This window comes from Archocentrus centrarchus, chromosome 9 (genome assembly GCF_007364275.1).
Source record: "Archocentrus centrarchus isolate MPI-CPG fArcCen1 chromosome 9, fArcCen1, whole genome shotgun sequence".
In the NCBI taxonomy this organism is placed as follows: domain Eukaryota; kingdom Metazoa; phylum Chordata; class Actinopteri; order Cichliformes; family Cichlidae; genus Archocentrus; species Archocentrus centrarchus.
The window spans coordinates 3,322,320-3,350,225 of record NC_044354.1 but is presented as its reverse complement, the minus strand read 5'-3'; the positions used below and the strand labels follow the sequence as shown (position 1 = coordinate 3,350,225).

General features: G+C 42.6%; 4 protein-coding genes across 6 annotated transcripts; 1 reads left to right on the top strand and 3 right to left on the bottom strand.

The window, feature by feature from the left end:
- LOC115786026 (uncharacterized) lies at positions 1–2,913 on the bottom strand. The gene is made up of 2 exons (XM_030738020.1): positions 226–2,913; positions 1–117 (listed from the first exon to the last, which is right to left on the bottom strand). Exon 1 carries the CDS (start codon positions 2,865–2,867, stop codon positions 840–842), a length of 2,028 nt encoding a protein of 675 aa, XP_030593880.1. The 5' UTR covers positions 2,868–2,913; the 3' UTR covers positions 1–117; positions 226–839.
- Positions 2,890–6,642, bottom strand: LOC115786126 (uncharacterized). The gene is made up of 3 exons (XM_030738169.1): positions 4,965–6,642; positions 2,959–3,148; positions 2,890–2,899 (listed from the first exon to the last, which is right to left on the bottom strand). The coding sequence occupies exons 1-3, from the start codon at positions 6,619–6,621 to the stop codon at positions 2,890–2,892; spliced, it is 1,857 nt and encodes a 618-aa protein (XP_030594029.1). The 5' UTR covers positions 6,622–6,642.
- LOC115785752 (coiled-coil domain-containing protein 158) lies at positions 6,371–23,311 on the bottom strand. Of its 2 annotated transcripts, XM_030737577.1 has the most exons (23): positions 22,895–23,311; positions 22,765–22,822; positions 21,021–21,169; positions 20,607–20,734; positions 20,351–20,460; positions 19,968–20,271; positions 19,830–19,882; positions 19,036–19,146; positions 18,812–18,893; positions 18,549–18,647; positions 17,322–17,564; positions 16,962–17,198; positions 16,670–16,838; positions 12,593–12,745; positions 12,173–12,285; positions 11,909–12,067; positions 9,771–9,863; positions 9,494–9,616; positions 8,966–9,129; positions 8,656–8,718; positions 8,414–8,475; positions 8,008–8,166; positions 6,371–7,210 (listed from the first exon to the last, which is right to left on the bottom strand). In XM_030737577.1, the coding sequence occupies exons 1-22, from the start codon at positions 23,007–23,009 to the stop codon at positions 8,051–8,053; spliced, it is 2,904 nt and encodes a 967-aa protein (XP_030593437.1). In that variant the 5' UTR covers positions 23,010–23,311; the 3' UTR covers positions 6,371–7,210; positions 8,008–8,050. The 2 variants fall into 2 exon arrangements, with proteins under 2 accessions (XP_030593437.1, XP_030593438.1); XM_030737578.1 differs by lacking the exon at positions 6,371–7,210 and having other exon boundaries at positions 7,542–8,166; positions 17,322–17,537.
- LOC115785753 (cyclin-G2-like) lies at positions 23,133–27,633 on the top strand. Of its 2 annotated transcripts, none has more exons than XM_030737579.1 (8): positions 23,133–23,394; positions 24,064–24,186; positions 24,304–24,441; positions 24,557–24,807; positions 24,935–25,013; positions 25,100–25,198; positions 25,644–25,846; positions 26,574–27,633. In XM_030737579.1, the coding sequence occupies exons 1-8, from the start codon at positions 23,368–23,370 to the stop codon at positions 26,683–26,685; spliced, it is 1,032 nt and encodes a 343-aa protein (XP_030593439.1). In that variant the 5' UTR covers positions 23,133–23,367; the 3' UTR covers positions 26,686–27,633. The 2 variants fall into 2 exon arrangements, with proteins under 2 accessions (XP_030593439.1, XP_030593440.1); XM_030737580.1 differs by lacking the exon at positions 23,133–23,394 and adding an exon at positions 23,401–23,578.
- Positions 27,634–27,906: the final 273 nt, after the last annotated feature.

Here is a 27,906-nt window from a genome sequence, read left to right as displayed (position 1 = left end):
CTCTGGTCTGCTCAAAAGGACTTCACGCTTCGTACTGATGTCCACAGACATTTATTTCTTTTACAGATCATAAACGATGCACGGATCATCAATGGAACACCTGGAACACCGTGAAAACTAAAATAAAGAACAAAATGGCTTCGTTCAAACTCTCGCATTCATATTAAACATAAATCACACATTTCAGTTGTAACACATATTAACAGCATTGCAAATAATCATTACCGTGTGCGCCTGTTGACCAGTAGTAGAATATCGTTAGTAGATTTGAGTCTTTTATCGACGATTTCGTTTCTCTCTGCCTTCTCTTGTGTCCGTTCTCTCCCGCTACTGACAACACACACTTCCGGGTCATGCATTTCCATGACTTAATACAAATATAGTTTTCTTTTAAGCACCGGTAATTTTACAAACAAACATTAACTGAAATGCCATGTAACTTATTGTTATAAAATAATTGTGCCATTATTAAACCAAAATTAGCAAATAAAATCTCGTAGCATATTCCTACTTCCTGTCACTACGGCAACCCACACAGACCACCATAGCGTCAGCTACACTCCCACCAAATTACCTTTGATATACAATGTAAATGTTACATTTTACAATATTCTTACAAATAAATCAATGGTAATTTCCAAATATACACTTTCCTCAAACTTTACACATTTAGAAATACAATAACAGTGGGATATACCCTTTAACTACTTTCTACAAGAACAACCAACTTTTGAATGGGTCTTTCAATAATAGATGGCTTATGTAAGCGTTCACCCTTCTTCCCCAGTTTTCTGTCTCCAACTTGTAGTGTCACTTTCCTAACCAGTCCATCATCATCTTCATGTACACGTACAACTCTGCCAAGTGCCCATGACTAAAGTGCAGTGTACTTGATGTTCACTCACTAATCTGATGTAGGAACACTGTCCATATCCTTGACTGCTTGCGTCAGAGAAGTGGTGAAGTTCAACTCTCAGGACTTCACCGAAGTTCGTGGGCTTGAAGCACCTGGGGATCTGAATCATTCTGAGATTTTCTAAATCTTTTATCCAACTCTCCCACCTTAGCTTCAGTTCAGTAGGTAGTGGATCATCCCACCCAATGCCCTTATGACACATTTCTTGCAACATTCTTTTCCCTTCCAAGATGAAAGGGGATAAGAACCCTAAGGGGTCGTAGAGGGATGCTACAACTGAGAGAATACCACGCCGTGTCAGTGGTTTCTCCTCAAGTGTTACTTGGAAGAAGAAGTTGTCACTTTCTACGTTCCACCTTACACCTAGTACTCGTTGCACTGGAAGGTCACTGTAGTTGAGGTCAACATCTTTTATCTCAGCTGCACGTTCTGCCACATCGACTGAGTCTAGAACATCTCTGTTGTTGGAGAGAAACTTGTGAAGGTGCAGCTTTCCTTTGGCACACAAAGCCTGAGCCTCTTTCACAAGCTCAGTTGCCTCTCCAACAGTTTCCATACTTACAAGGCCATCATCCACGTAGAAATGCTTTTGGACAAAGTTAGCTGCTAACTGGTACTCTTTTTCATTTTCATTGGCCAGATGTTTCATACCATAATTAGCACAGCCAGGGGATGAGGATGCCCCAAAGAGGTGGACTTTCATTCGGTATTCTGAGGGCTCTGAGTCTGTGTTCCCATTTTCCCACCAGAGAAACCTCAAATAGTCTCTGTCCTCTGAGTTGACGGGGAACCTATGAAACATCTTCTCCACATCACACATGATTGCAATGGGGTGCTTGCGAAAACGGCACAGTACTCCTGTCAGTCCATTTGTGAGATCAGGCCCTGTTAGCAGATGATCGTTTAAAGCTGTCCCTTTAAACTTTGCAGAGCAGTCAAATACCACCCTGATCTTGTCCAGCTTTCGTGAGTGATAAACGCCTTGGTGTGGTATGTACCAGACATTTCCTGTTGTTGGCTGTGTGTCCACTTTTTCAGCATCACCATCTCTGAGAACTCCTTCCATGAACTTTACATAATCACCTTTAAACTTGGGATCTCTGTCCAGTTTCCCTTTGAGGTGCTTTAAACGAACAAGAGCAAGAGCTTTGTTGTTTGGGAGCTGTGGGCGTGCTTTAAAGGGAAGAGGCATTTCAAGATGACCATACTCATTCTGATTAATTCCTTCTTTTAAGATTTGGAGGAACTGAATATCATCTTGTGATATATCATTGTCATTTGACCTGGTATCTGCAAAATCTAACTCAAGTGCCTTAATAATTGCTGATGGAGTTACAGGAGGTACCTCTTTCACAGATACACGATGACACAGACCAGTTACATCTCTTGCATTGACAAACTGCGGTGCCCCTCCTACAATGCTCCAGCCTAGGTCTGTTCTTACAGCATAAGGCTCGTTGCTGCCACCAGTGATGACCTCTCTGGGAGCTAGGGCTCTGGAGCAGTCATAGCCTATCAGCAATCCAACTGCACAATCCATTAGAGGAGGAAGGTCTTGAGCAATGTTTGCAAGATGTTTCCATTTGCTGGCGGTTTGGCATGTAGGAATGTGTGTGCGCTCAAGTGGAATAAAGTCTCTTGTGTAAGCTGGAGGTAGGTCAATGGATGTATTGGAGAAGAATCCTCTGACTTTAAGTCCTTGTACTCTCTGACTCTTCACAATACTGTCTCTTTTGACCATGGTTGCGAGCTTTAGTTTTACTGGCTCTGTTACTGCCCGCAGCTTTTCACACACTTCCTGATCAACAAACGTGTGGGTGCTTTGCGTATCTAATAGCGCATACACCAAAGTCTCATTGTTAGGAGTATTAGTTGCTGATATCCACACTGGCACAATCATTGAGGTGCTCCCATTATCACCTCCTTCCACTGAGCAAGACAGTGAGGACATATTTTGTTCTGCTTTTCTTTGTTCAGGTTCGTCTGCTGGAGAGCGGTCTTCATGCAGAGGGGTTGGATGGCTCCTTTTGCATATGCTGAACATGGCTCTGTTTTTACAGTCTCTAGAATTATGACCTTTCCTCAAGCATGCAAAACACAGTTTGTTTTCATGAACAAATTTTCTCTTGTCATCCGCAGACATTTCTGTTAGCTTTGGACATTTGTGTACGGTGTGGTTTTCTCCACAACAAATGCACTTGCTCAGGCTTGAGATTTGTGGTGGTATGTCTCTTTTCTAAGATAAGATAAGATAAGATAAGATAGTGTTTATTTGTCACATGCACAGTTATACACAGTACAATGCACAGTGAAATGTATTTTGTACCTGCAACCTTATATACACACACATATAAATAAGAAGGAAAAAAAAAAAAAAAAAAAAAAAAAGGTAATTCACACTATACACTATACTCTATATACTATACACTATACACACTTTTTAAATTATGATATTTACACTGTGCAATAATGGTCCAGTTAGGGCTCAGAGTTGAGCAGACGGATGGCTTGTGGGTAAAAACTCTTCTTCAACCTTTCAGTCTTAGCCCTCAGGCAGCGGTAACGCCGGCCTGATGGGAGCAGGGAGAAGAGAGAGTGTCCGGGGTGGCTGGGCTGTTTTAGGATCTTCATGGCCCTCAGCCTGCACTGCTTGGTGTAAATGTCCTGCAGGTTGGGGAGGGTGGTTCTGATGGTCCGTTCAGCTGAACGAACCACCCTTTTTAGGGCCATGAAGTCCTGCTTGGTGCAGTTTCCCATCCAGGTGGTGATGCTCCCACGCATGATGCTCTCAATGGTGCAGGTGTAAAAGTTCCTGAGCACCTTGAGTGGGAGCTTGAAGTCTCTCAGCCGCCTGAGGAGGTAGAGACGCTGTCTGGCCTTCTTCACAGTGATGTTTATGTGATGAGTCCAGGACAGGTCCTGTGAGATGGTCACTCCCAGGTATTTGAAGGTGTCCACTCTTTCCACCTCAGCACCACTGATGACAAGTGGATTTTAGTCCCTCTGCTGCTTCCTGCTGAAGTCCACGATCAGTTCCTTTGTTTTGCTGACGTTGAGCAGGAGGTGGTTCTCCTGGCACCAGTTCTCCAGGCGGGAGACCTCTCTCCTGTAGGCTGTCTCCTCATTGTGAGAGATTAGTCCCACAACAGCAGTGTCGTCAGCAAACTTGATGATGACGTTGGACTCTGACGTGGCCTCGCAGTCATGGGTGTACAGTGAGTACAGCAGAGGGCTGAGCACACAGCCTTGGGGGGATCCAGTGTTGAGGGTGAGGGAGGATGAGGTGAGGTGACCCACTCGTACCACCTGTGGTCTGCTGGTCAGGAAGCTGTGAACCCACCTGCACAGGGATGGGCCCAGGCCCAGGTCCAGCAGCTTAGAGACCAGCCTGGAGGGAACTATGGTGTTGAATGCTGAGCTGTAATCTACAAACAGCACTCTCACATAGTTCCCCTTACCAGTGTCTATGTGTGAAAGGGTCTTGTGGAGGAGGAATGATATGGCGTCATCTGTGGATCTGTCTGGCCGGTATGCAAACTGTAGTGGGTCGAGGGTGGTGGGCAGTGAGGAGGTGATGAATGTCTTGATGAGTCTCTCAAAACACTTCATCACCACAGAGGTGAGCGCTATGGGCCTGAAGTCATTGGGGCTGCTGGGGTGTGGTTTCTTTGGGACAGGGACTATGATGGACTTTTTAAAGCAGGTGGGAATCACACACAGTTTCAGTGAGAGGTTGAATATCACTGTAAACACAGGTGCCAGCTGGTCAGCGCAGGTCTTAAGGACACGTCCGCTAATACCGTCTGGTCCAGCCGCTTTCCTAGTGTTTACACGTCTAAACGCCCTCCTCACGTCGCGCTCCGTCACAGTGAGTGTCTCCGCCCCTCCGGCCGGGAGCGCAGCGGGCTGTCGGCTTCCCGACTCAAAGCGCGCAAAGAAGATGTTGAGTTCATCAGCCAGAGAAGCGTCGGCACTCACCGGGTGTGTGTGTGGTGCTTTGTAGTCCGTGATGGTGCGTAGTCCCTGCCACAGTCCCCTGGGGTCAGACTTTTCTTTTGTTTATCAGAGTCTCTTGGCTTGATTTCCTCTATATTAGGCTTAGTTGCAGTGGCTGAGGTGTCTGAAGCCTTTACATTAGTGACAAATGCATTTGCTTTTGTGCGTTTTGCTTCTCTTACTGGGATTTCTGCAGGTGGCTTTAGAACATGTAAGGACGACACTGGGTTACAAGCTATGCGTGCCTCCTTAGAGATAAAGGAAGCAAAGTCTTGGAAGCTTGGATAGTCCTTACCTTGATCTAGCTGTTCTGTTACATAGCGATTCCACCTGGATGTTATCCAATCTGGGAGTTTGACCAGCAACTTCTGGTTCTCCTCACAGTCATTTAGCACTTGTAGACCTTTTATGTGAGGCATTGCATTGCTACATGTTTGCAGGAAATCACTGAACTCTCTCAGTTTGACATACTCTTTTCCACCAATTTTTGGCCATTTGTTAAGTTTCTCTCTAAAAGCACGTTGCACTATAAATGAATGTCCATATCTTGCATCGAGCCTGTCCCATGCTTGCTTATAGGCTTCTTCATCTTTCCGGTAGAAGCTGCCTTCAAGTGTGGATTTTGCCTCTCCTGCAATGTATCTTTGCAGGTAAAATAGCCTGTCTGCAGGATTTGAGCAGCGTCTTTCTATAAGAGCTTTAAAGCTTGTGCTCCACTCTATAAACTTTAGAGGGTCACCATAAAACACAGTAGGCTCTGGAGCAGGTAACCGAGTAAGAGCTATTGACTCTTGAACTGCCTGCACAATGGCTGACTCATTTTTTGTGACTGGCTGGGCATCACTGTGACATTCAATATAAGAGGTGGACAGGCTAGAACTTACTTTACCATGTGCACATTTCTCATTTTTGTCTTTGATCTCCTCTTCAGTGTAAACCTTCAGCTTTGCTTGCATTACTTCAATGTCTCTTTGGTTTTCAAGCCTTTTCAGTTGTTGACGATGAGCTTCAATAGCATCTTCCATTTCAATTTCAGCTTTCTTTGCAGCTAGCTGTGCGGCTGTCTCGGCTCTCTTGTGAGAGATGCTGGTTGACTCTGAGAAATGGTCAGAATGAGGGCTGCGTGCAGTTACTCTGGAGGTGGTAGATCCATATATTGATCTGGCATATTCATTGTCAAGGAGCATGCGTAATCTTGCCTTTTCTGCTACCGCATCAAACTCACTTGCATCCTCTGTTAGCCGTATTCTCATTAACCGCATCAAGTCCAAAGTTACAGCAGAGCATGCATCAACTTTCCTCCGAATTTCTTGATTTGGGGCTGTTTGCTTTCTGATATCGTCATACAGTTCTTTCAATTCAGAATCAAACAATTCAACATCATCCATCATGCTGTATAAGTCTTTTTCTGGGCATTCTTCCTTAAATCTTGTGCGAATGTCTCTTACTTTAATTTTCCACTTGTCGTAGACTGACTGGAACTTTCTTTCCTTTTGGACCAATTCTTGCTCTTTTAGCTCCTGCATTTTAGGTGTAAAATGTCTTTCACGGGAGGATTTTCTAATCTCTGTTTTAGCTTGATCAGTTACAGCATACTTTACAGTTTCTTTTGGTCTTACATCTGCTTCTGTACATTGTTTGCCTTGCTCTTGAGGCTCATGGTTAATATGGCTATCATTTTGTAACAAGGGATTATCATTGGAAGTCATTTTGTGTTTATTCAACTCTTATTCATCCATCAGTAGCAGAGGCCGTTTAACTACACAATCTGACCATAGGATGCGCATTTGGACTTGATCTTACTCCCGCAGTTGAACTCTGAAGCCTGTAGCTTGCGGCAGGATGTGAAGAACTCTGGCGCCGCCTTGTGGATGCAGGGTGAAGCCGCCTCAGTGCGCCGTATCAGGTCACGTGTCGCTATAACGCCCCCTCGGTGCGATGAATCAGGTCACGTTTTCACTGTAGCTACTCTGGTCTGCTCAAAAGGACTTCACGCTTCGTACTGATGTCCACAGACATTTATTTCTTTTACAGATCATAAACGATGCACGGATCATCAATGGAACACCTGGAACACCGTGAAAACTAAAATAAAGAACAAAATGGCTTCGTTCAAACTCTCGCATTCATATTAAACATAAATCACACATTTCAGTTGTAACACATATTAACAGCATTGCAAATAATCATTACCGTGTGCGCCTGTTGACCAGTAGTAGAATATCGTTAGTAGATTTGAGTCTTTTATCGACGATTTCGTTTCTCTCTGCCTTCTCTTGTGTCCGTTCTCTCCCGCTACTGACAACACACACTTCCGGGTCATGCATTTCCATGACTTAATACAAATATAGTTTTCTTTTAAGCACCGGTAATTTTACAAACAAACATTAACTGAAATGCCATGTAACTTATTGTTATAAAATAATTGTGCCATTATTAAACCAAAATTAGCAAATAAAATCTCGTAGCATATTCCTACTTCCTGTCACTACGGCAACCCACACAGACCACCATAGCGTCAGCTACAGTTGTTAGTTACTTGCTACTTGTGAATGTGGGTATGTATGACGAATTTATGGCAATGAATATATGTATTTTTTTAATTTCACAAAATTTCTGGCCTGGCATGAAATAACTGATCAAACACCATGTTTCTGAAGCAATTTATTTCAACAATAAATCACGAAAATAAACCTGATTGGGGATTTTTTTTTCAAAACCTTCTGTTGTAAGACAAAAAGAAATAAATAAACGTATGAAATTACACATTATGATCAATCAGAAACACAATTGCATATTAACTATTGTTTGTAACAGACATGTGCTGCAGCAGTAATTAAACCGATGTTGATCGTTGTGGATGTTATTCAGCCTTTCCTTCAGACCCAGCCTGTGCAAATAGGTGACTCCTGTTAAAGATCATCATTTCCATGCAGAACGAGGCATACTTGGAAGATGTTTTTCCCCACGTTGTAGCTGTTTACTTGAATACCCTGCAGTTGTGTTCAGGCACAGTCTGCTGTGATACTGCATTTGTTGCTATTTGATAAACTGTGTGTGTGTGTGTTTATCATCAAAAACTTTTAACAGCTTACTGATACTAGAAGAGAGTTTCAGGAGCATTGTGTCGTGTCCCTCTTAGTTGTTTGGGTCAGAGGTCAGGAGCGAGTGGACTGGTGACCTGCGACCCAGTGAGAGTAGCGGTGGTGAGGAAGTATACCTCACTGCAGTCTGTGGTCTCGATATAAGATGGCCTAGAAAGACAGGAGTGTCTGTTACAGATTAAATCTTCTTTTATTCAACTGCTCTAACGTATCTAGGACTATAACATCTATTAATTATTTTCTTGACAATTATTTGGTTCAATAAATTAAGTCCTCAAACTGCATATTTAAGCAAACCCCAAAACCAGTTAATACTGATAACAATCTAAATTTATGTTATACTAGAAAACAAATGCTACATTGCATATATTTAAAAAAGGCAGCTTATGAAACTCACTCTGACTGCAGGACTTCATTATTTTCCCATCCGGCTCAGCTGTCTTCAGGAAACATAGCTTGCTGTACACAGTGTGTGTGCAAACAGATTCATTACATCACTGTACATGGCCTGTAGGCCCTCTGCAGTGCCTCGAATGTTGCATGAGAGGGTGAAAGGTCACATGGTTGTACGGTGTGATTGCCTAATAGCCTCAAAATATTTAGAGAAAAAAAAACCAAAACAAAGGGCATTTTCCCTACCTGCTGCAGGTCGTTCTCCTCGGTTTGGAGCCAGAGTTTACTTCTTCAGCGTTATCAGTTCTTCTTCACATACGAGGGAAATATCACAACATCGGTAAAGTGAGGTGTGACAAGAACATATGAGATTACAGCAGAAATCCAGGTACTGACGGGTTTTTGAACTGTACAAGGCCAGTGTGGTCACTGAAACGGCTCATGTATGACTTCTTGCTCACTTAGTAGCGTCACATGATTTTCATATGTAACCTAAGCCGGCCTAAGAATGAAGCTAATGCCTGGGGTGTGTGTGTGGGAACTGAGCCCGACGTACACTGTGGTCCTGCGCAGTCTCTCTGGTGCAGACCTCCTCCTGTGGAAGCTGCTGCCGGTGGTGCTGTGGTCAGTGTGTGGTCCGGGGTTCTCCAAAATCACTCCTCGAAGCTCTTTGACGAGAGAAAAGCTCTCACCGGCAGGGCTCTCCAGCTGCCTCCCTAGCTTCAGCAGCCAAAAGACAACGTGAATGACAATATAAATGAAGTAATATTAAAATATTTGGTCTGATTTACTGAAATTTTAACAGTGAAATCAGAATATATGGGACAGTCTTTAAAAAAACATATTTTGGTGGCTGTTAGTGTCTTTTATCTGGATTAAATCAATAAAAACACATAAAACAAACAGCATTTCACCGCTGTGTTATTTACAGCCTGTTTTCTTTCCCAGCTCCAGGAATGCAATTCACAGGCAGAGCAGATGTGCTGAACTCGTGTCTGCACAGCCAAATAAAATGATTCACACAAGCACTCGACGGACTGGAAGCAGAAGGGATAGGCGAGATATAGGGAGTTTCTGGCTGTACCTTCAGCTGGGTGTTGGAGGCGTGCTGTGAAGAAGGTGGAGCAGTGTGTGAGGATGGGATCAGGGAGTCCAGATCAGGTGGAGAGCCTTTCAGAGCTGTGTGCAGATTTTGACCTTGGAGCTCCTACAGAAAACATAAATGTGGTTATGTCACAGGACCCACCAACTCGCAGCTGAGAAGCTTAGCATGGAGCACCTATTGTGTTTTTACATACACAGACACGGGATTCAGCATATTCCCACTTATTTAAAAAAAAAAAAGCCTTGAACAGTTTTACCTTCAAATCAAGGGCATGCTGGAGTTTCAGGCAGAAATATTCCTGCTCCCGCAGCTGGATAAAATCCTGACAGTTTGCAAAACTCTCCGACATCTTTGGAAATACAAAAGCAAACACAGTCACATAGTGAGAGACACAAACAGAAACAGTAGACGACTGATAAGGTTTCTTTTTTTAACTTAAATCTATAAACTTGAAGTTTCCGTTTATTCTTTGGGAACTGGAAAAACTGATGCTACCAATTCAGGAATAACAGCAAAGCTCTTTATATTTATTTTATTTTAAAAAAAGGAAAATGAACTTTAATTAACATGTGGGCCCATCATGTAAATGTGTCAGATTTAGGACAGGCTAATCACAGGACTATGCGGTCTTGTGAAAAACTACATCCGTATTGCTTACATAGGAATTAAGAAGATAATTGATCGTCAGTAAGTGTGTCCACAAAAGCAGATTTTTTGGGCAGTTTGCTGGTCTGGAGCGTTCAGGTGTGTGTTAACACAATGCCACAATCTTTCCAGGAGTGGATGTCACAGCATATTTACTCTGAGGTCGGACCGTTCAATCGTCAGAGAAACTGCAAAAAAACCCAAGAGCTCCATCTCAGACTCTACAGGCCTCAGTTAGTGTGGCTTGTTTAGAAGGTTTCCCAGGAGAAAGCTTCTCTTCTCTAACAGGAACATGGCAGCACGGCTTAGGTTTGCAAAGTTGCATCTGAACAAACAATTCTTCTGGACTTTGGTCAGCGAGACCAAAGTGGACATGTCTGGCCATGATGCACAGCATCACATTTGGTGAAAACCAAACTGAGCATTATCAGCTCAGACACGTCATGCCAACTCTCAAGTGGTGGGGTGATGATTTGGGTTTGTTTCGCAGCCTTATGACCCCCGAGCACCTTGCAGTTGACTGTGAACTCTGTATACCAAAGTATTCTACAGCCAAACGTGAGGCCATCTGTCCGACAGCTAAAACTTAGCTGAGACTGGGTCATGCAATGATCTCAAGCACAAGAATGGCTTAAAACGAAAAGGATCAACGAGCTGCAATGACCCAGTCAAAGTCCAGGCCATATTTAGTTTAAAGAATATTTTATGTTTTTATTATTGTCAAAAAAAAGTATGGTGTGGAAAAAGGGGAAAGTTTTGTGCACTATTTAGCTACAACTTAAAAAAACAACTGTACAACCACAGTGAGAGCTTGGTCCGTATTGCCGGTAATAAGTTGGACTTGTTTCCTGTGGGTGTTGGACTTCATCAGGGCTGCCCTGCGTCACAATTCTGTTCATAACTTTTATGGACAGAATTTCTAGGTGTAGCCAGGTGGCGGAGAGCTTCCATATTGGTGGCCTCACAATCTCAGCACTGCTTTTGCGGATGATGCGGTCCTGTTGGGTTCATCAGGTGGTGGCCTCCAGCTTGCAGTGGAACGGCTCCCAGCCGAGCGTGAAGCGGCCGGCATGAGAATCAGCACCTGTAAGTCTGAGGCCATGGTCCTCAGCTGGAAAAGGGTGGAGTGCTCCCTCTGGCTCAGGGACAAGTTGCTGCCCCAGGTGGAGGAGTTCAAGTATCTCGGGGTCTTGTTCACGGGTGACGGGAGATGACAGACGGATCGGGGCTGCGTCTGCAGTGATGTGGATGCTGCACCGGTCTGTCGTGGTAAAGAGGGAGCTGAGCGTGAAAGCGAAGCTGTCGATTTACCGGTCAATCTACGTCCTTGCCTTCACCTATGGTCACGAGCTTTAGGTAGTGACCGAAAGAACAAGATCGCGAATACAAGCAGCAGAAAGGAGCTTCTTCTGAAGGGTGGCTGGCCTCCCTGGGTGAGGTTTTCTGCACATGTCCTACTGGGAGGAGGCCTCGGGGCAGAGATTATATCTCTTCAGTGTGTCCTGGGAACGCCTTGGGGTCCCTCCAGATGAGCTGGTGGAGGTGGCTGGGGAGAGGGAGGTCTGAGCTTCTCTGCTTAGGCTGCTGCCCCCACAACCCGGCGCCGGATAAGTGGAAGAGAAAACAGGTACCAGCCAGATACTGAGCAACTGAGGAGAAAGTATATTTTAATCTTCAGTGCTCACTGCTTATTCTCAAAAGTCTGCATGTTTCAGGCAGTTACCATCATATTAACACTAAAAATGACACCTTGTGAAGAATTGCTTCCAGCTCACTGATCCGGTCCCTTAACTGCTGATCTTTGGAGTGAAGCACCTCCAGCTCGTTGGCAAGTTGTCTCTTCTCCTCCCGGACAAAGGTGAGCTCCTGGAGCTGACGCTGGGTCTCCAGGTTCTGGTAGTGTTTCTCCTGGACAAGGAGAGAACAAGGACATGGAGAAAATAATAATCACAAGACATTTTAATTGCTATGTCATGAACAGCTAACTTGTCAAAAGCTAACAATGCTTCTCACTTGACACAGCTTCTCCACTTTATCGTCCAAGTGTTGGATTCTGCTCTGCATGGAGTCCACCTGCTCTCTCCTGGCAGTGATCTCCTTCTGCATGTCCAAGGCCACCTGGAGGCCTGAGGTGGAGTCAAAGCCATCGGACAGAAAGATGGTAGCATAAATAATCAGAGAGCTCTTTTTTAGGACCTGTCAGATTACATCTCTCAGACTAAAATGAGCCACAGGAGGACAGAAAGTTAATTTAATACATTTCATGAATATTACTTTTTTTTTTGTTTTCAGGAATGCAAAATGTCTGTGATGCTAAAGGTTGCTAACATGAAAGTATTTCACTGTAATCTGCACATCTGATCAAGCGTAGATGAAAATCAGAGGCATTTCTTCAATTTTATGTGTTCGTGAAATTATAAACATTGATCAAACCGTGTCCGTCAGCCCCTTTGAGGGTCCTCAAGGTGCTCCGGATCTGGTCTAGCTCATCATGGGCTTTCCTTATCTGACTCTGTAGATGCAGCACCACACCCTCATGCTCCGCCTCCTTACAGCTGTGCAGCTGTTGCAGCTCCTTGTGCTCCTCTGAAATCGTGCCCGGACAAATACGCGTGTTACATCCACAGAGAGAAATAGACGTTAACACATAAGCAAACACGCACTACAACAGGAGGGCTTGGTTGACAGTGTAAACATACCAAACATGGTTCTTTGCTTTCTTAACACAGCAGGACAAGAAGATAATTTGATTTGACTAAAAGCCACGAGAGCTGAACTTTTCCTAGAAACAGCACCGAGAGCTATAATTCCTCTTCTTTTTTTTAATGTGCTTTGTTACAGATGTACCATTACTTGTTCTTTGTCTTTATCCCACTCTCCCCCAATTTTTCAGTTCCCTTTCTGTTCCCTATTTCACCTTCTTCTTCTCTTTATACTAATCTGCCCCTCTCCACCTGTCAGCTGTGGACTAAGAGTCAGAGCTCTGTAGAGCCGAGTATTCCTTTCACGTTAACTAGTAGTGACTTCATGGATTTCTTTACAAATAAAATTTTAGACATTCGAGAAAAAATTATTCATAACCATCTCAAAGATTATTCTTCATGTTCGGCTGCTTTCAGCACTGCTGGTATTTGTTTTGACTCTTTTGCTCCAGTTGATCTTTCAGAGTTAACTTCAATAGTTACTTCCTCCAAACCAGCAACATGTTTGTTAGATCCCATTCCTACTAGACTGTTCAAAGAAGTCTTTCCAATTATTGATGCTTCAATCTTAAAAATGATCAATCAGTCTTTATTAGTTGGCTATAGACCACAGACCTTCAAGGTGGCTGTAATTAAACCTCTGCTTAAAAAGCCATCACTTGACCCAGCTGCCTTAGCTAATTATAGGCCAATCTCCAACCTTCCTTTTCTCTCAAAGATTCTTGAAAGAGTAGTTGTAAAACAGCTAACTGATCATCTGCAGAGGAACGGTTTATTTGAAGAGTTTCAGTCAGGTTTCAGAATTCATCACAGTACAGAAACAGCATTAGTGAAGGTTACCAATGATCTTCTTAGAGCCTCTGACAGTGGACTCATCTCTGTTCTTGTCCTGTTGGACCTCAGTGCAGCTTTTGATACTGTTGACCATAACATTTTATTACAGAGATTAGAGCTTGCTATAGGTATTAAAGGTACTGCACTGCAGTGGTTTGAATCATATTTATCTAATAGACTCCAATTTGTTCATGTAAATGGGGAGTCTTCTTCACACACTAAGGTTAATTATGGAGTTCCACAGGGTTCTGTGCTAGGACCAATTTTATTTACATTATACATGCTTCCCTTAGGCAGTATTATTAGAAAGCACTGCATCAATTTTCATTGTTATGCAGATGATACTCAGCTTTACCTATCAATGAAGCCAGATGACACACATCAATTAGTTAAACTGCAGGAATGTCTTAAAGATATTAAGGCCTGGATGACCTCTAATTTCCTGCTTCTAAATTCAGATAAAACTGAAATTCTTGTTCTCGGCCCCACAAATCTTAGAAACATGGTGTCTAACCAGATACTTACTCTGGATGGCATTACTTTGGCCTCCAGTAACACTGTGAGAAATCTTGGAGTCATTTTTGAACAGGATATGTCCTTCAATGCACATATTAAACAAATATGTAGGACCGCTTTTTTGCATTTGCGCAATATTTCTAAAATTAGAAACATCCTTTCTTAGAGTGATGCTGAAAAGCTCATTCATGCATTTATTACTTCTAGGCTGGATTATTGTAATTCATTATTATCAGGCTGTCCTAAAAGCTCCCTGAAAAGCCTTCAGCTGATCCAAAATGCTGCAGCTAGAGTACTGACAGGGACTAGAAAGAGAGAGCATATTTCTCCCATATTGGCTTCTCTTCATTGGCTCCCTGTTAAATCTAGAATAGAATTTAAAATTCTTCTCCTCACATACAAGGTCTTGAATAATCAGGCCCCATCTTATCTCAAAGACCTCATAGTACCATATCACCCCAACAGAGCACTTTGCTCTCAGACTGCTGGCTTACTTGTGGTTCCTAGGATACTTAAGAGTAGAATGGGAGGCAGAGCCTTCAGCTTTCAGGCGCCTCTTCTGTGGAACCAGCTTCCAGCTTGGATTCAGGAGACAGACACCCTCTCTATTTTTAAGATTAGGCTTAAAACTTTCCTTTATGATAAAGCTTATAGTTAGGGCTGGATCAGGTGACCCTGAACCATCCCTTAGTTATGCTGCTATAGGCCTAGTCTGCTGGGGGGTTCACATAATGCACTGTTTCTCATTCACCTTATTTACTTTGTTTATAATCCACTCTGCATTTAATCATTAATTGATATTAATCTCTGGCTCTCTTCCACAGCATGTCTTTCTCTCCCCTCAGCCCAACCGGTCGCGGCAGATGACCCCCCCTCCCTGAGCCTGGTTCTGCTGGAGGTTTCTTCCTGTTAAAAGGGAGTTTTTCCTTTCCACTGTCGCCAAGTGCTGCTCATAGGGGGTCGTTTTGACTGTTGGGTTTTCTCTGTATTATTGTAGGGTCTTTACCCACAATACAAAGCGCCTTGAGGCGACAGTTTGTTGTGATTTGGCGCTATACAAATAAAATTGAATTGAATTGAATTGAATTGAAAGACAGAAAGACTAATGAGAGAAGCCTCTATAGAACCTGAAAGAAAGGCAGATGTAAAAAGCAAAAGTCAGGTCAGAGGTCCAAAGTAACATGATATTTAGAATCCCCATATATCATTCCCTATATGCCAATATGTTGTCAATACAAACAATGGCAGTAAGAACAAGAAGCGGTCCGAGAGCACAAACCTCCATCGAGGCAGCTCGCTGTCTGAGCAGAATTGGAACAGTTTTTATTTTGTGTATGTGCATTTTGTTTTCTTCTTTTTAAATTTACTTGTTTTTACTTTAAAGTAAAAACTTTAAAGTAAAAACAAGTGCAAAGTGCAGACTTTTGTACAAACAAAGGCAGCAGAATTTCAGCACAGTATTAAAGAATAAAGGCATTTGATCAGAGTGTTCCCTAATGAGAGTCTGACCTTAGTTGACCTTGAAGAAGAGGTCAGAGTCAGAATGCCTACGTATGTGCTGTCAATACAAACAATGGCAGTAAGACACAGAGTTTTAAATAGCTCTATATGGCAGAATACACCATAAGTTAGAAGGCTTTTGGTCAATTTTCAAAGTTGATCTTGAAGACCTCGGTGGATGTCAGCCAAATTATGATGATGGATTGTTAACATGACCCCACTCTGCACCCATACAAAGTTTTATCAGAATTAATTAAAAACTTTTCGAGCTATCGCGTGTACAGACAGAATGACGCACGCACATGCTAACAACAACATAACCTCCTCGGTGGAGGTGACCATCCATCTCCCCGCTCACTAACAGAACCGAGTCCAAACCAAACACGGCTGCGTCAAGTCAGCCAGGGTCTATCACTCAAGGTAATCAAGCACAAAACTAACGGCCATCTTTGAACACTTCTGGGTGCTTTGGGGGAAGGTTTTTTTTTTAACTATTATCTACATTAACTTTCATTTTAGTCATTAAAACCTGAATGTGCATATCCTTGAGAGCCACGTCTCTCTTATAAAGTCTGAACTGCTACAACTAAAACCTTTATTATGTAGCGTGAGATGAATGACATGTGACAGACAGTAAGGGTGTAACAACTCTCCCAAACCACAGTTTGGTTCATTACTCAGTTTTTCTTCAAATGGGATGAATAACAAAATATTTGGAATTTGTTAGCCACGGATCACCCGATCATTGCTGGATCAACAACCAGCAAATAAGAAATTCCATTATTCTGATGTATTTACAGCTCATTCGTCACCTGAACAGCATCTTTAAACTTTCACCAGGCATCTGCAGCTCTTTCCTGGGTACCATAATAAAGATGAAAACTACTGTAAATGTGTGCATCATGATTTTGGTCTTGGACTGGATAATGCTTTTAGTAGGGATACACATTGAACTCACTTGTAACGCTGACTAACTGCATGCATTGCAGTTCCAGCTGGGCGGTAAGCTGCTGTTTCTCCAGAGTCTCGTCCCGGATGCGCTGACTCTGCTCGGCCACAGTGGCCTCGAGCTGTCGCCTCTCGTGCTCCACAGCAGTCAGGCGGGACTTGTGGTGCTGCAATTCAGCCTGACCAGCAAATGGTAACGGGAAAAAGAGTAAGACAAGAAAAGTGCTATTAGGAGATTAGGCTTTAGGAAAAAGAGAGAGACAAAAAAAAAAAAAGTGCAGTCCTAATTTTTTTCTTCTGACCCTTAGCTGCTGCATCTCCAGCTTGTGCTGGTTTAGCTGGTTGCTGAGGAGGCTGTTCTCCTGCTGGAGACCGTCGATGGTGTGGCTGTGCTGCACTGTCACCTGCATGCTGCTCTCCATCTGGAACCTTAGAACATTTATCGTCCTCTCGCTGTCATTCAGCTTCAGCCTCAGTGTCTCTCGTTCGGTCTGCAGGGTCTGGCACTGACTCTGAGCCTCTTTTAACCTGGTAAGATGCTGAAATAATTTCTGAATGAATTAAAAACATGTACGTGGTTATGAGCTAAAAGAAGTAAAAAATATTCCCTCTAAATACAAGAAAAATCACCTGATACAGACACACTTTCCAGAGTTTATTACCTGGTGGGTTTCTTGTTGTCTCAACTGGAGTTCATTGTGTTTCTCCCTCAGGAGTTCCTGGGATTTCCTTCCCTCCTGATCCCTCTGCTCCAGCAGGGCCTCTAGGTAGATTTTCTCCTCCCCAGCTCGGTGAAGCTGCTCCTTGGTCACCTCGAACTGCCCCCTCAGGACCTTTAATCCCTCTTGGAGCTCAAACTGTTGCTGCTCACAGCACCTCTGGATAAAACCACGCGGCACAGTGAGCTGCCCATACACAAATGGACAAAAATAATAATCTCTTTCTGTATTACACATCAAAACAACCCTCTGTGAACATTGTGAACTGGTTCTTACATAACACAAGATTGTGATTATAGTAAGTCATGAGGCCAAAATAAACAGCAGTGAGAATATAAACCTCTTTAAATCTACATGGACTGAGTGACTATCTGGTAATGAAAACTACTGAATCCAGTCAGCTTTTGTCTCTTCAGATGAAATGTGTGAATGAAGAGTGGGAGACAGCAACTGCCCACCCACCAGATGCTCAGTGTATGACCAGCTAACTATTGTGGCTGATTGAAACCACAATGCCGTACACCCCTTTCACTGTTGTTTTTTAAAATCGTATTTCCTTTCCTCAAGCTTAAAACACGTCTTATCAAATAACAGGAAAATGCACAGACTTCTATTAACTGAACTGAGGTAACACAGACTCACCGCCTCAACTAAGTGATGATCAATCATGTTTACATCCTCAACCAACGCCCAAGGGTGTTGGCTGTAAGCCAGGAACAACCATAGAAAACCAGGCCTATGGGTAGTGTTGTTATCTTGTAATTTGCATACCCGGCTGCACTGGCTTGTACATGTTGCCTCACAGAAACTGAACTCCAGCCTTCTAGTGTTGGCATTACAGAAAGACCTAAGGACCAGTCAGGAGGTGCAAATGTTTCTTGCTACTTTCGCTGTAGTACAAACGGCCCTGATGAGAACAATAAGTAGATATTATTTATTCCTAGATAGGTATTATAGGCTCAGTTTGTACAGTCACAGTGCCCATAAAACCCATCCATCTGTAAAAGCCCCCATTTGGTTTTGCTAATTCTCTTTGACCCCTCCCACCTGCATCTAAAGCAGCTTCACAAGCAAATTAAACAAATGGCATCATGTTACCTCAACTTGGCACAAAGTTAAATCTGCTATACTAAACAATTTAGAGACAGAAACCAGGCTATGCTGCAACACCTGAAGTTGTTCAAGCTGAGAGTGAAGCTCCATTGCCTGTGTCAGTGATTGCTCTTTTTCTCTCTGAGCCTCAGTTCGCTGCTGCTCCAGACTGCAAACCTACAACATGACAAAACACATTCACAAACCACATTAAAAAGAAGCACTTACAGGGCATTTACTGCTGCTGGTTCTCCACATCCAAGCAGCAGAGTTCAGGGAAGCCAACTTATCGCTGACTGACTTTATAACTGATGATAACATGAACCTGCGTTCATCGTTACCTTATCTTTAAGGCTGGAGAGGGTTGACTCAATTTCTCTGGCCTGATGCTGGCGCAATGAGGACTGTCTCTCAGCAAGTTTCCTGGGCACAGGAATGATGAGTAGATAGTTACATTATCGACTGACAAGTTTACAGAAATACAGAAATCAGCAGGGAGTGATCACTGCAGCGCAAACTACCTGCTAAATAATAAAGACAAGACATAGTTTTGATACCCACTTACTTGAGCAGCTCGACTTTAGCACATAAGCCGACTCCGTGGTCTTTTGATGAGCTCAGTTTGTCAGTCAACATCGCCACCTCCTGGCTAAGACTTGTAATGAGGTCGACCACTCTGAGACAACACATTGTGCACGGTGCTTAAAAACACCGTTGGGGTCAGGGACAGTACTTATTTAAGTTTACTTTGTTCTATCTTTATATACAGTGAAGTGTGAATGATAGCACACAGGAATTAAAGAGAAGTCATAAAAAGAATCGCTATGATTCAGTATACAGAGCTTATTTATCGTTAGTGGTAAGAATGTCTCATTTTTGTTTCTGACAAGAAGACAACAGTCATTATTTTGAAACATAATTTTCTACTGAACAGCTAAACAGAACACTGAGTTTACGTACTGATTAGAAAAGAACTTTGTCCAACTTTGTTTTGTGAGCAATAAAGTAAGGCATGACTTTCTCCATAAGTGACAAAGGTTATGCAAAAACCATACGAAAATGTTTTGATAATTAATTAGTTATTATGTAGATTTGCTGCTTTACTTTGTCCACGTGAGTCAGTGGAAAATCTTTGGCTTTTGTACAACAGGTCTGACAAACCCAGCTCGAAAAATATTGCGACGGCCATTTTTAAGAACTTTTGACAGTCAATAAACTAAAGAATTCATTGATTAGTTAAGAAAATGACCATCATATTAAAAAGATTAGTGGTGACTAACTGCTACCTTCAGCCCTAAAAATATTGATGATAACACCGTTACTGAGTCTGACATCCAAACATTAAAACGTATTACATACCTTTCTTGTTCATTTGCTCCACTGTGTTCCTCACTCTCCATCTGTTCTTCTGACTGGTATGAAACAGATGGAAAAAAAAATCATCAAAGTCATAATTTCTGGCAGGATACAACCTTTAATGTAATTAAATGTACTTACCAAAGAAGGCCTCCCCTGGAGCTTGTCATTGAGGTCCACAGTTGCCTCAGCAGGCAGAAGCTGCTGCGTTCGGCTGTTCTTACATTTAGTGCTGGTGACTGAGTGTTCACATTGTTTCTCCTGCAGAGTATGATACATCTCCTTTATGGTCTGCTCCAATGTTTCTACTTTCCTATTAAGTGCCATCGCCTCATCCTCCATCTCCTGCAGCGTCTTGTCTCTCGACCTTTTGAGTTTCTGAAGCTCCTCCAACAAGCACAGCATCTTTTCCATCTGATCAACGTGTTTCCTCGAATCCTTTAATCTACAAATAAAAAGCTCTGCGGGTCAAAGTGATACAAGCATTTTATTTTACACGTGCAAAACTTTATCTGTGTGTTCACCTCAGGTCAGACAGGACGCCATTCTGCAGCTGGACTTTATGCAGCTCAGTCTGAAGGTTTGCGATGGCGTTCTGAGGACAGCACGGTTCTTGCTCAGCTTGATTAGGCGTCTGTATTTGAGGAGATTAAATAATACATGATACACAGACAGCATTACCCTCCTCTGTTATTCACACATCATCAAACTAATACATAAGATTTATGGCTGCAAGTCTGACAGCTGTGGAAGACGGTCATCTGTGGTATTTTGTAACACCTCTTTTCCAGGAGAGCTGATGTCCCTTCGGGTCACTTCCTGGTTTAAAATATCCAGACCAAAGACCAAAGGCTGAGTCACTGCCTGCTGGTGGGTTGAAAGAACGGAGGACTCTCTGAGAGAGTCATCTGCCAAAACAGCACAGAGCGTACACTGTTAAGAGATACACAGACATAGATGCAGGGCTACATCCACGTAGGCCCAGAGTCTTTGCTTATGCTGAATTCTTTTCCTACACATCTGTATGTAAGCTAGTTTTAGATTCAGCTTCAGTATTTTTGGTTTCCAGCTGTTTTATACTACTCTGGGTTTTGTAAAGCCAATAATAAACGTGCCATTAGAGAACACATTTTTTCTCATCTGTCAGGTTAGAGCTGCATCAACAAGATGTTGTGTGGCGACACTTGTACTCACAGGCATGAGATTTAATATCACGGGGGGTTTGTCCAGGCGAGTTCATGATGCTACAACTGCAGCCAAAACGCTCCAGAACCACCTTAGTTGCATTTTCTACCTCTTCTTGTAGTCTTTGGGTTTCTTTGGTGCGTCTATCAAGCTCCTCACTGTCAAGATAAAAGACAAAAGCTTAGGCTTAGACTAACTCAGTGAGTTCAGTTCTGTTTGATTTACTAATAGTGCAAATTCACAACAATAGCACAGCTCCAACTATAAGTTTTATCAAAACAGAAAGTTTAAAGCCTAATGTTAAAAGCAGTGAGGGTGACTGTCTCCTCCATCAGCACTACGAGTTGGTACCACGGGAGAGGGGCCTCCTAGCTGAAGGCTCTACCTCCCATTCTACTTTCAGAAACTCAGGGAACCACAAATGAGGCTCCAGTCTGACAGTGACTTTGTTTTAATTCTAGATTTAACAGAAAGCCAATGAAGATGAGCTAACTCAGAACAAATACGATGTCTCTTTCTAGCCCCTGTTGAAACTCTTGTTGCTGTAATTTGGATCAACCAAAGGCTTTTCAGGGAGCTTTGAGAACAGCTGGATTATAAGGAATTACAACAGTCCATCCAAGAGGTGACAAATGCATGAACTAGTTTTCAGCATCACTCTGAGACAGGACATTTCTAATTTTGACAATATAGTACAGAAGAAGAAGAAGGCAGTCTTAGTTATTTGTTTATTGTGCGAGTCAAAGGACATATCCCAGTCAAAAATTACTCCAAGGTTCCTCACAACAGTAATGGAGCATGCAAACAAGCTGGAAAAAGGTGGAGTGTCTTCTCCATGTTGGGAATGAATTGCTGTCTCAAGTTGAGGAGTTCAAGTATCTCAGAGTCTGGTTTACAAGTGGGGGAAAAGGTGGAGAGCTAAATGTTAGAATAGAATAGAATAGAATAGAATAGAATGCCTTTATTTGTCATTATACAGAATGTACAATGAGATTGGAGGGCCACTCCTGTTTCAGTGCCACACTATAGAAATTCACACAAAATATATAAAATAAAACAGAATGCATAAAAAAATAAAATAAATAGATAAATATATACATATAAACATGATGTACAGTGGGTGGGTATTGCACTTTAATAAATGAATATTGCACATTATAGGAGTGATAGATATTGTTCAGTATGAATAACATAAATATTGCACCGAGATGCAGGTATTGCACAGTTAGACTGTGTGAATTCAGAGTCGTGATTGCTTTGGCAAAGAAACTGTGTTGATTTAGTGTCCTGTTTACATTCCTCCACCTTTTCATAAATGGCCATGAGTGATGGGTAGTGATCAAAAGAATAAGATCACAGATACAAGCCGTGGAGCCGCTGGTCCTCCACATTAAAATAAACCAATTAAGATGGTTTCTAAGCAGGCTGCCTCCTGTGCAGATCCTCCTAAATGAGGTGCTCTGGGCAGGAGGCAAACCCTAAACACACTGGAGAGATTATGTCTCTCAAATGGTAAACACCTTTTTGGCTTCTGGAAGATTTAGAGGCGACAGATTAGGAGAGGAGGTCTGGGCAGCTCAGTTTAGACTGCTGCCCCCAGGAATAATACTTATTACTTGCACTCACACTTTATAGGTGTATGTGGATGTTTTTATTTATGCTTCGTTGGGTCTGTCCTTTATCAGAATGAAAGAAAGTAGCGCGAATCATTTTACCGGTGAGAAAAGTGTGACCTGTGGGTGAGTAACATTACCTCAGCTCATCCAGCGTCAGACTGTTGAATCTCAGCAGAAGAGGGCTACCATGGGGATCTATAAAGTAAACAGGAAGTTTACAAAAAACAACGCTCAGTGAACTAACAGACAACAGTTTGTTTATCTTACCAGCTGTTCCTGCAGCTGTTCTATCGTTCGCAGGAGAACGAGACTGTACAACGTCACTGCTGATGGAAGGCCTGAAGCTCTGAGGCTTAGAGGGATGGAACCCCGAGGAGGACATCTCTCTTTTTTAACGTCAAGTCATCGATTCAGACATTTACAAACAGGAACTAAGCAAACCACAACAAAGCGTGCAGTTTCATCACCATGGAAACAGCATCCGTCGCTAATTCGGCCCGCTTCAGCTTCATACCGCCGATAATTTGGTCCTCTTTGGGGGTAACTGTTAAATGATGCTGACAGACTGCCGGTGATAGTCGGAACATCTGGCTGACTAAAAGTCTCTCCGTTGAGCGACCGAAGACTGGAGGAAAAGCACCATTACCGCCGACGGGTTTGAAGTAATCGGTCAACAGGCGCCTTTTTTTTTGCACCGGGTTGTGACGCAAACACGCAGTTAAAGGCGTTTCCAGAGACGCATGAAGGTCAATGTAGTTTTTCAGCAGGTTAGCGGTTGCTTGTTTATTCTGGGCGGCGGGGAGGGGGTCGTCGCTCTTCAGCGGGGCTCGAGGACTCATTTTTATTATTTCTCGTCAGTCGTCGTAATAAAAATGAAAACATGGAGGAGTGAAATTTGAATTTAAGTCGCGGAGCTGTTATTATCCTGCACGCCTTCCGCTCCTGGGCACGGTAAAATGACGGTTTTGATTAGCGTTAGCTAAGTTAGCTTACACGACTACTTTCTGTGGGTGACGCCCCCATTTTTGGTATTTATGTATGTTTATGGTTTCCACACTGCATATTTCAACACCCAAACGAAGCAAACAGTCTCAGTCAATGAATTCAGCCCCTTCTGAAAGATGTAGCCGTGTCCCTGTTTGGATTAGCTCCGTGACCTAGTTTCTTGTCAGTGGTCCTTTAGCGCAAAGTGTCAGCATCTGTTTTTGATTTGGTGGTTGTTTAGTTGTTCTGCTTCAGCACATTTCATGCATTAATTTCATTAATCAGTTTATAATATTATAACAATAGTTTGATTATTTAACAGGTCACGTATTTGTAGTTTTTTGGGGGAGATATTCGGTGTGGTTTAGGAGACAAGAGTTACATAGGCTCGCTTTGATAGTGTTTTCGATTTTAATACAAAAATAATTACATTGTACTGTGTTGTTTTCCAGATGAGGGATCTTCAGGACGTTGACAACTTGCTCTTGAAAGAGTTGAAGTCATGTTGTGCAAAAGAGTACCACTTTCTTCCCAGGGAGACGGGCCTGAAGCTGATGGAGACGGCCTCCACAGAGGTAACCCACTGACCTACTTTTACTTTATTTTTTTTAGCTGTGTTTGCAGCCATATGGGTTTGCAAAAATGACATTTTCCCAGTGATGTCCTTCTAATATATAGTGGTACATTTGTAGAATCACAGTGGAGTGTCTGCAAAATGCAGAGACACCAGAGTGGAAGAGCTGTGGGGCCTGACCAGTTTCTTTGGCTACTGCACCCAAACTTTTGTTCAAGCTGTCAATTTGCTTGATAGATTTCTCACCGTTATGAAGGTAAGAATTACAAGTTAAATCCAAGTCTACACCTGTGCATGTTTAATATGCTGCTCCTGTCAGCAGTAAGGGTCTCATTTGACCTTGCACGCTTGCTCCCATCTCTGTTATTTAGGTGCAGCCTAAACACTTGCCCTGCATTGGAGTTTGCTGTCTTCACATTGCTGCCAAAATGGTTGAGGAGGAGAGCAATGTCTCACCCACCCATGAGCTCATTCGCATCAGCCAAAGCAAGTTCACCGTGTCAGACCTGTGTCGTATGGAGAAGATCATCTCAGAGAAGCTCAGTGTGGAACCGAAAGCAGTGACGGCCTTAACCTTTCTACACCTCTACTACTCAGCCTTCACATCCCTGTCTGCTGGAAGGTAAACCTTTTCATTCAGTTTTTCTTGTTGCTAATGCTGCTCCAGACGGATTGGAGCTGGTTAAATAGTTACTGCTTTACGAGGTTTGTACTGGCAGATCACATTAGGATTCCCTCTATATTTTAAGGGAGGAGATCCCAAGCATTGGGAGACTGGAAGCCCAGCTAAAAGCCTGCTTATGCCGGCTTGTTTTCTCTAAAGCAAAAGTAAGGATTGTTCTCAGGCGAGACTTTCACAGTATAGCAGCATTAGTTTGGAGTCTGAGGAGTAATTAATCTGCTCTTCTTCACAGCCATCCGTGTTGGCGCTGGCCCTCATTGCTCAGGAGTTTGAAGCCCTCCAGGCAGTCGTGTTGTTGAAGACTGTCGTGCAGTTCCAAAGACATGTAAAGGTATGAAGACAGTAGGGTGCATAGGCTGCAAAGACTAAATAATCTCAACTCTCAAATCTTAAAACCCTTAAAAATCCACAGCGGGCATTTTTTTTTGTTCACCAGTTTAGCAGTTTATTTGAAAACAAATTATATATGAAACTAAGATTGATGCATGCTGGCTCAACTTGTTAACTGATCAACATTTTGTCTGATCCATAAACAGTGTAAATGATACTCCCCAGATAAAGCACCTTTATCAGCTGTGTAAACATAGGCTGTAATATTTCCAAAGATAATTGTATTTGGAGAACTGACCGGTGTAATCCCACTGACACTGTAAATGTGGCGTGACTTCTCACTGCATGGCTACATGTTTAGTACATGGGGGGGGGGGACAATATATTTTAAGACGATTCCTGTTTGTAACCTCTCAGATGTTTCCTGTTTTTCTTCTCCTCCTTAGATCAGTGACAGTGAGCTGCTCCAGTGGAAGGACCATGTAGCCAAGTGCATGGCGGAGTACCGCTCAAGCGAATGCAACAAACCGGACAACAAAAAGCTTGTTTGGATCGTGTCGAGGAGGACCGCTCAGAATCTTCAGGCCAGTCACTTCAGTGTGCCTGGTCTGCCAACTATTCCTGAGAGGAGCTGGGATGAGAGTGAGAGGTTAATAGTCCATTTTTCTACTTCCTTCATGTTTGAATTTTTTTTTTTTTTTCTTCTTAAACCAGCTTCATTTACGGTGTTGACTGAAGGTGTGCTGGACTGCACAAATAACTGACTAAAGCCATTTTCACACATGCACATCGGACAATTTGGGGAAAATCAGGTTGGGATATTTTCCACAGCTTGCTCAGATGCATTCACATTAGTGGAAACACTCTGGGTGGTTTAGTGGCATAGCTGCAGGAAGCAGTACACTCACTAGATATGAATGCTCAGGAATATTAGCTGCTCTCTTTTCACATCAGTGCAATCTGTGTCCTAGTTTATGTTGGACTGCAAAGCATTTTTATCCTTTGATCCTCTGTCCCACATATTGATTTGCTCCAGTTTACACAAGTCAACATACAAGTCTCACAATAACCGTGCCCAAAAAAAAAGGGGTGTGCCTGTCTATGGATGTAAAGATGAAAACTGAAAGTGATGACAAGACAGAGCTGTTGAAAATGACAGTTACCTGTTTAAAAAAAGAAAGACATGTTTATTTTGTTTACTTTGAAAGGGAGTTTGTTTGAAAATATATATATTTATTTTTTGACGTAACAGGTGATTCTGTACATGCAGATTTTATGTGCCAGTGACCAATGAAATGAAAGTTACTTCAGATAATGCTATAAAAACGGTGTGATCATTATACAGCATTAAGTATTAATGGTCTCTTCTCTCACAGCGAGGACTCCTGTGAGGACCTGAGCTGCGGAGAAGACAGTCTGTGCGGCTCGTTGGGGAGCGACGGTGAAGGAGATTTCTTCCCCTCCAATTTCCTCAACTGCAGAGAGTAACGACTCCCAGTTGTGCAGTAACACCAGATGTGTATTTGTCCCCTGAATAGTAACAGATTTCGGGGCAGACCTGTGTGTCTCACTTGTGTATCGTGTATCGTATGTACGCCAAGTGACGGGTTTGGATTATTAAGTGCCTGTGTTAATTCATTTTACTGTTACTCTAATGTAAAACAAACTTAAAAAAAACAAAAACATATCATAATAGTGCAAAATGGAACTTTGCAATATCTCGGCAGCTCGATGGCAATACATGTGAATGTCTTCTTCTGTTTGTGTCCAAACTCGACACATTCCAGGAAAACTAGTGAGGCACAAGTAACAACTTTAGGATGTCAGTAATTAGACGCCTTCATTGTTGAATACCAGCTAACACACTAGCACATCCGAAGTCTTTTTTTTAAATATATACTCAATGCCATACATATTTACAGTATCCTGCAGTTGTCAGTGTGCTAACATATGTTATTCTAATGTGAAATATGACATTGTGGTGGCGAAATACCAGCCTGTAAATGCATGAATGATTTTTAATATTTGACAATGAGTGTTGTTCATGTTTACCGAGATAAGCTTACTGGGAAAATATATATATTTATATATGTGTGTCCCATTAGGGGTGGGACGTTAACGCGTTAATTTCGATTAACTAATTATGGGAAAATAACGAATTAAATATTTTAATCGCACTTTGCACCGTGGAACGTTTCTCAGTGCACGAGTTCCAGGCATACAGATTATATCGACGCACGATGTCAAAAATTCAGGGGCCGCATCCTTCGAAGGACCCGGCCCACGTAGACCGCAAAGGCCTGAAGTGAGCGGCTATCCTTCATATCAGCGTCGCCTGCCCTCACCTCTGTGTAGCTCATGTCGTGTAGCAGCCGTGAGTGTGAAGCACAGCTGTGTAAAAACAGCTGGTTAAACGGAGAACGAACTTTTGCTCCTTTTTGTGGTTTAATTTTTAATCTTTAATTCAAAATAAGCTGTTAAAAGAAGCATAACACATTTCAACATCAAGGAATACAGCTGAGAGAATGATTAATTTCCAACTATATTAAGTGAGACATTAATGTTGAATAAAACTATCCAGTTATGATACTTAACTTTAATTTCAGGAGTTTTTTTTTTTTTTTAATAATTTCAGGATTTTGCTTATCACAGGAGCACTCCCGCCCTTTGTTGGTCTGTGTAGTAGACTGGTGGGAAAATAAACCAAAT

What these genes read in the sequence shown, in the direction of transcription:
- LOC115786026 (XM_030738020.1), bottom strand. Translation starts at nt 2,867, where the DNA reads ATGTCCTCACTGTCTTGCTCAGTGGAAGGAGGTGATAATGGGAGCACC.
- LOC115786126 (XM_030738169.1), bottom strand. Translation starts at nt 6,621, where the DNA reads ATGACTTCCAATGATAATCCCTTGTTACAAAATGATAGCCATATTAAC. An exon ending in CTCTGATAAACAAAAGAAAA is followed by an intron (nt 3,149 to 4,964) that starts GTCTGACCCCAG and finishes TATCTTAGAAAA; the next exon opens with GAGACATACCACCACAAATC.
- LOC115785752 (XM_030737577.1), bottom strand. Translation starts at nt 23,009, where the DNA reads ATGTCCTCCTCGGGGTTCCATCCCTCTAAGCCTCAGAGCTTCAGGCCT. An exon ending in GGCGTCCTGTCTGACCTGAG is followed by an intron (nt 20,272 to 20,350) that starts GTGAACACACAG and finishes TTTTATTTGTAG; the next exon opens with ATTAAAGGATTCGAGGAAAC. An exon ending in CTCAGCTTGAACAACTTCAG is followed by an intron (nt 17,565 to 18,548) that starts GTGTTGCAGCAT and finishes GTGTATGGGCAG; the next exon opens with CTCACTGTGCCGCGTGGTTT.
- LOC115785753 (XM_030737579.1), top strand. Translation starts at nt 23,368, where the DNA reads ATGAAGGTCAATGTAGTTTTTCAGCAG. An exon ending in GATTTCTCACCGTTATGAAG is followed by an intron (nt 24,442 to 24,556) that starts GTAAGAATTACA and finishes TCTGTTATTTAG; the next exon opens with GTGCAGCCTAAACACTTGCC. An exon ending in TTGTTTTCTCTAAAGCAAAA is followed by an intron (nt 25,014 to 25,099) that starts GTAAGGATTGTT and finishes TCTTCTTCACAG; the next exon opens with CCATCCGTGTTGGCGCTGGC.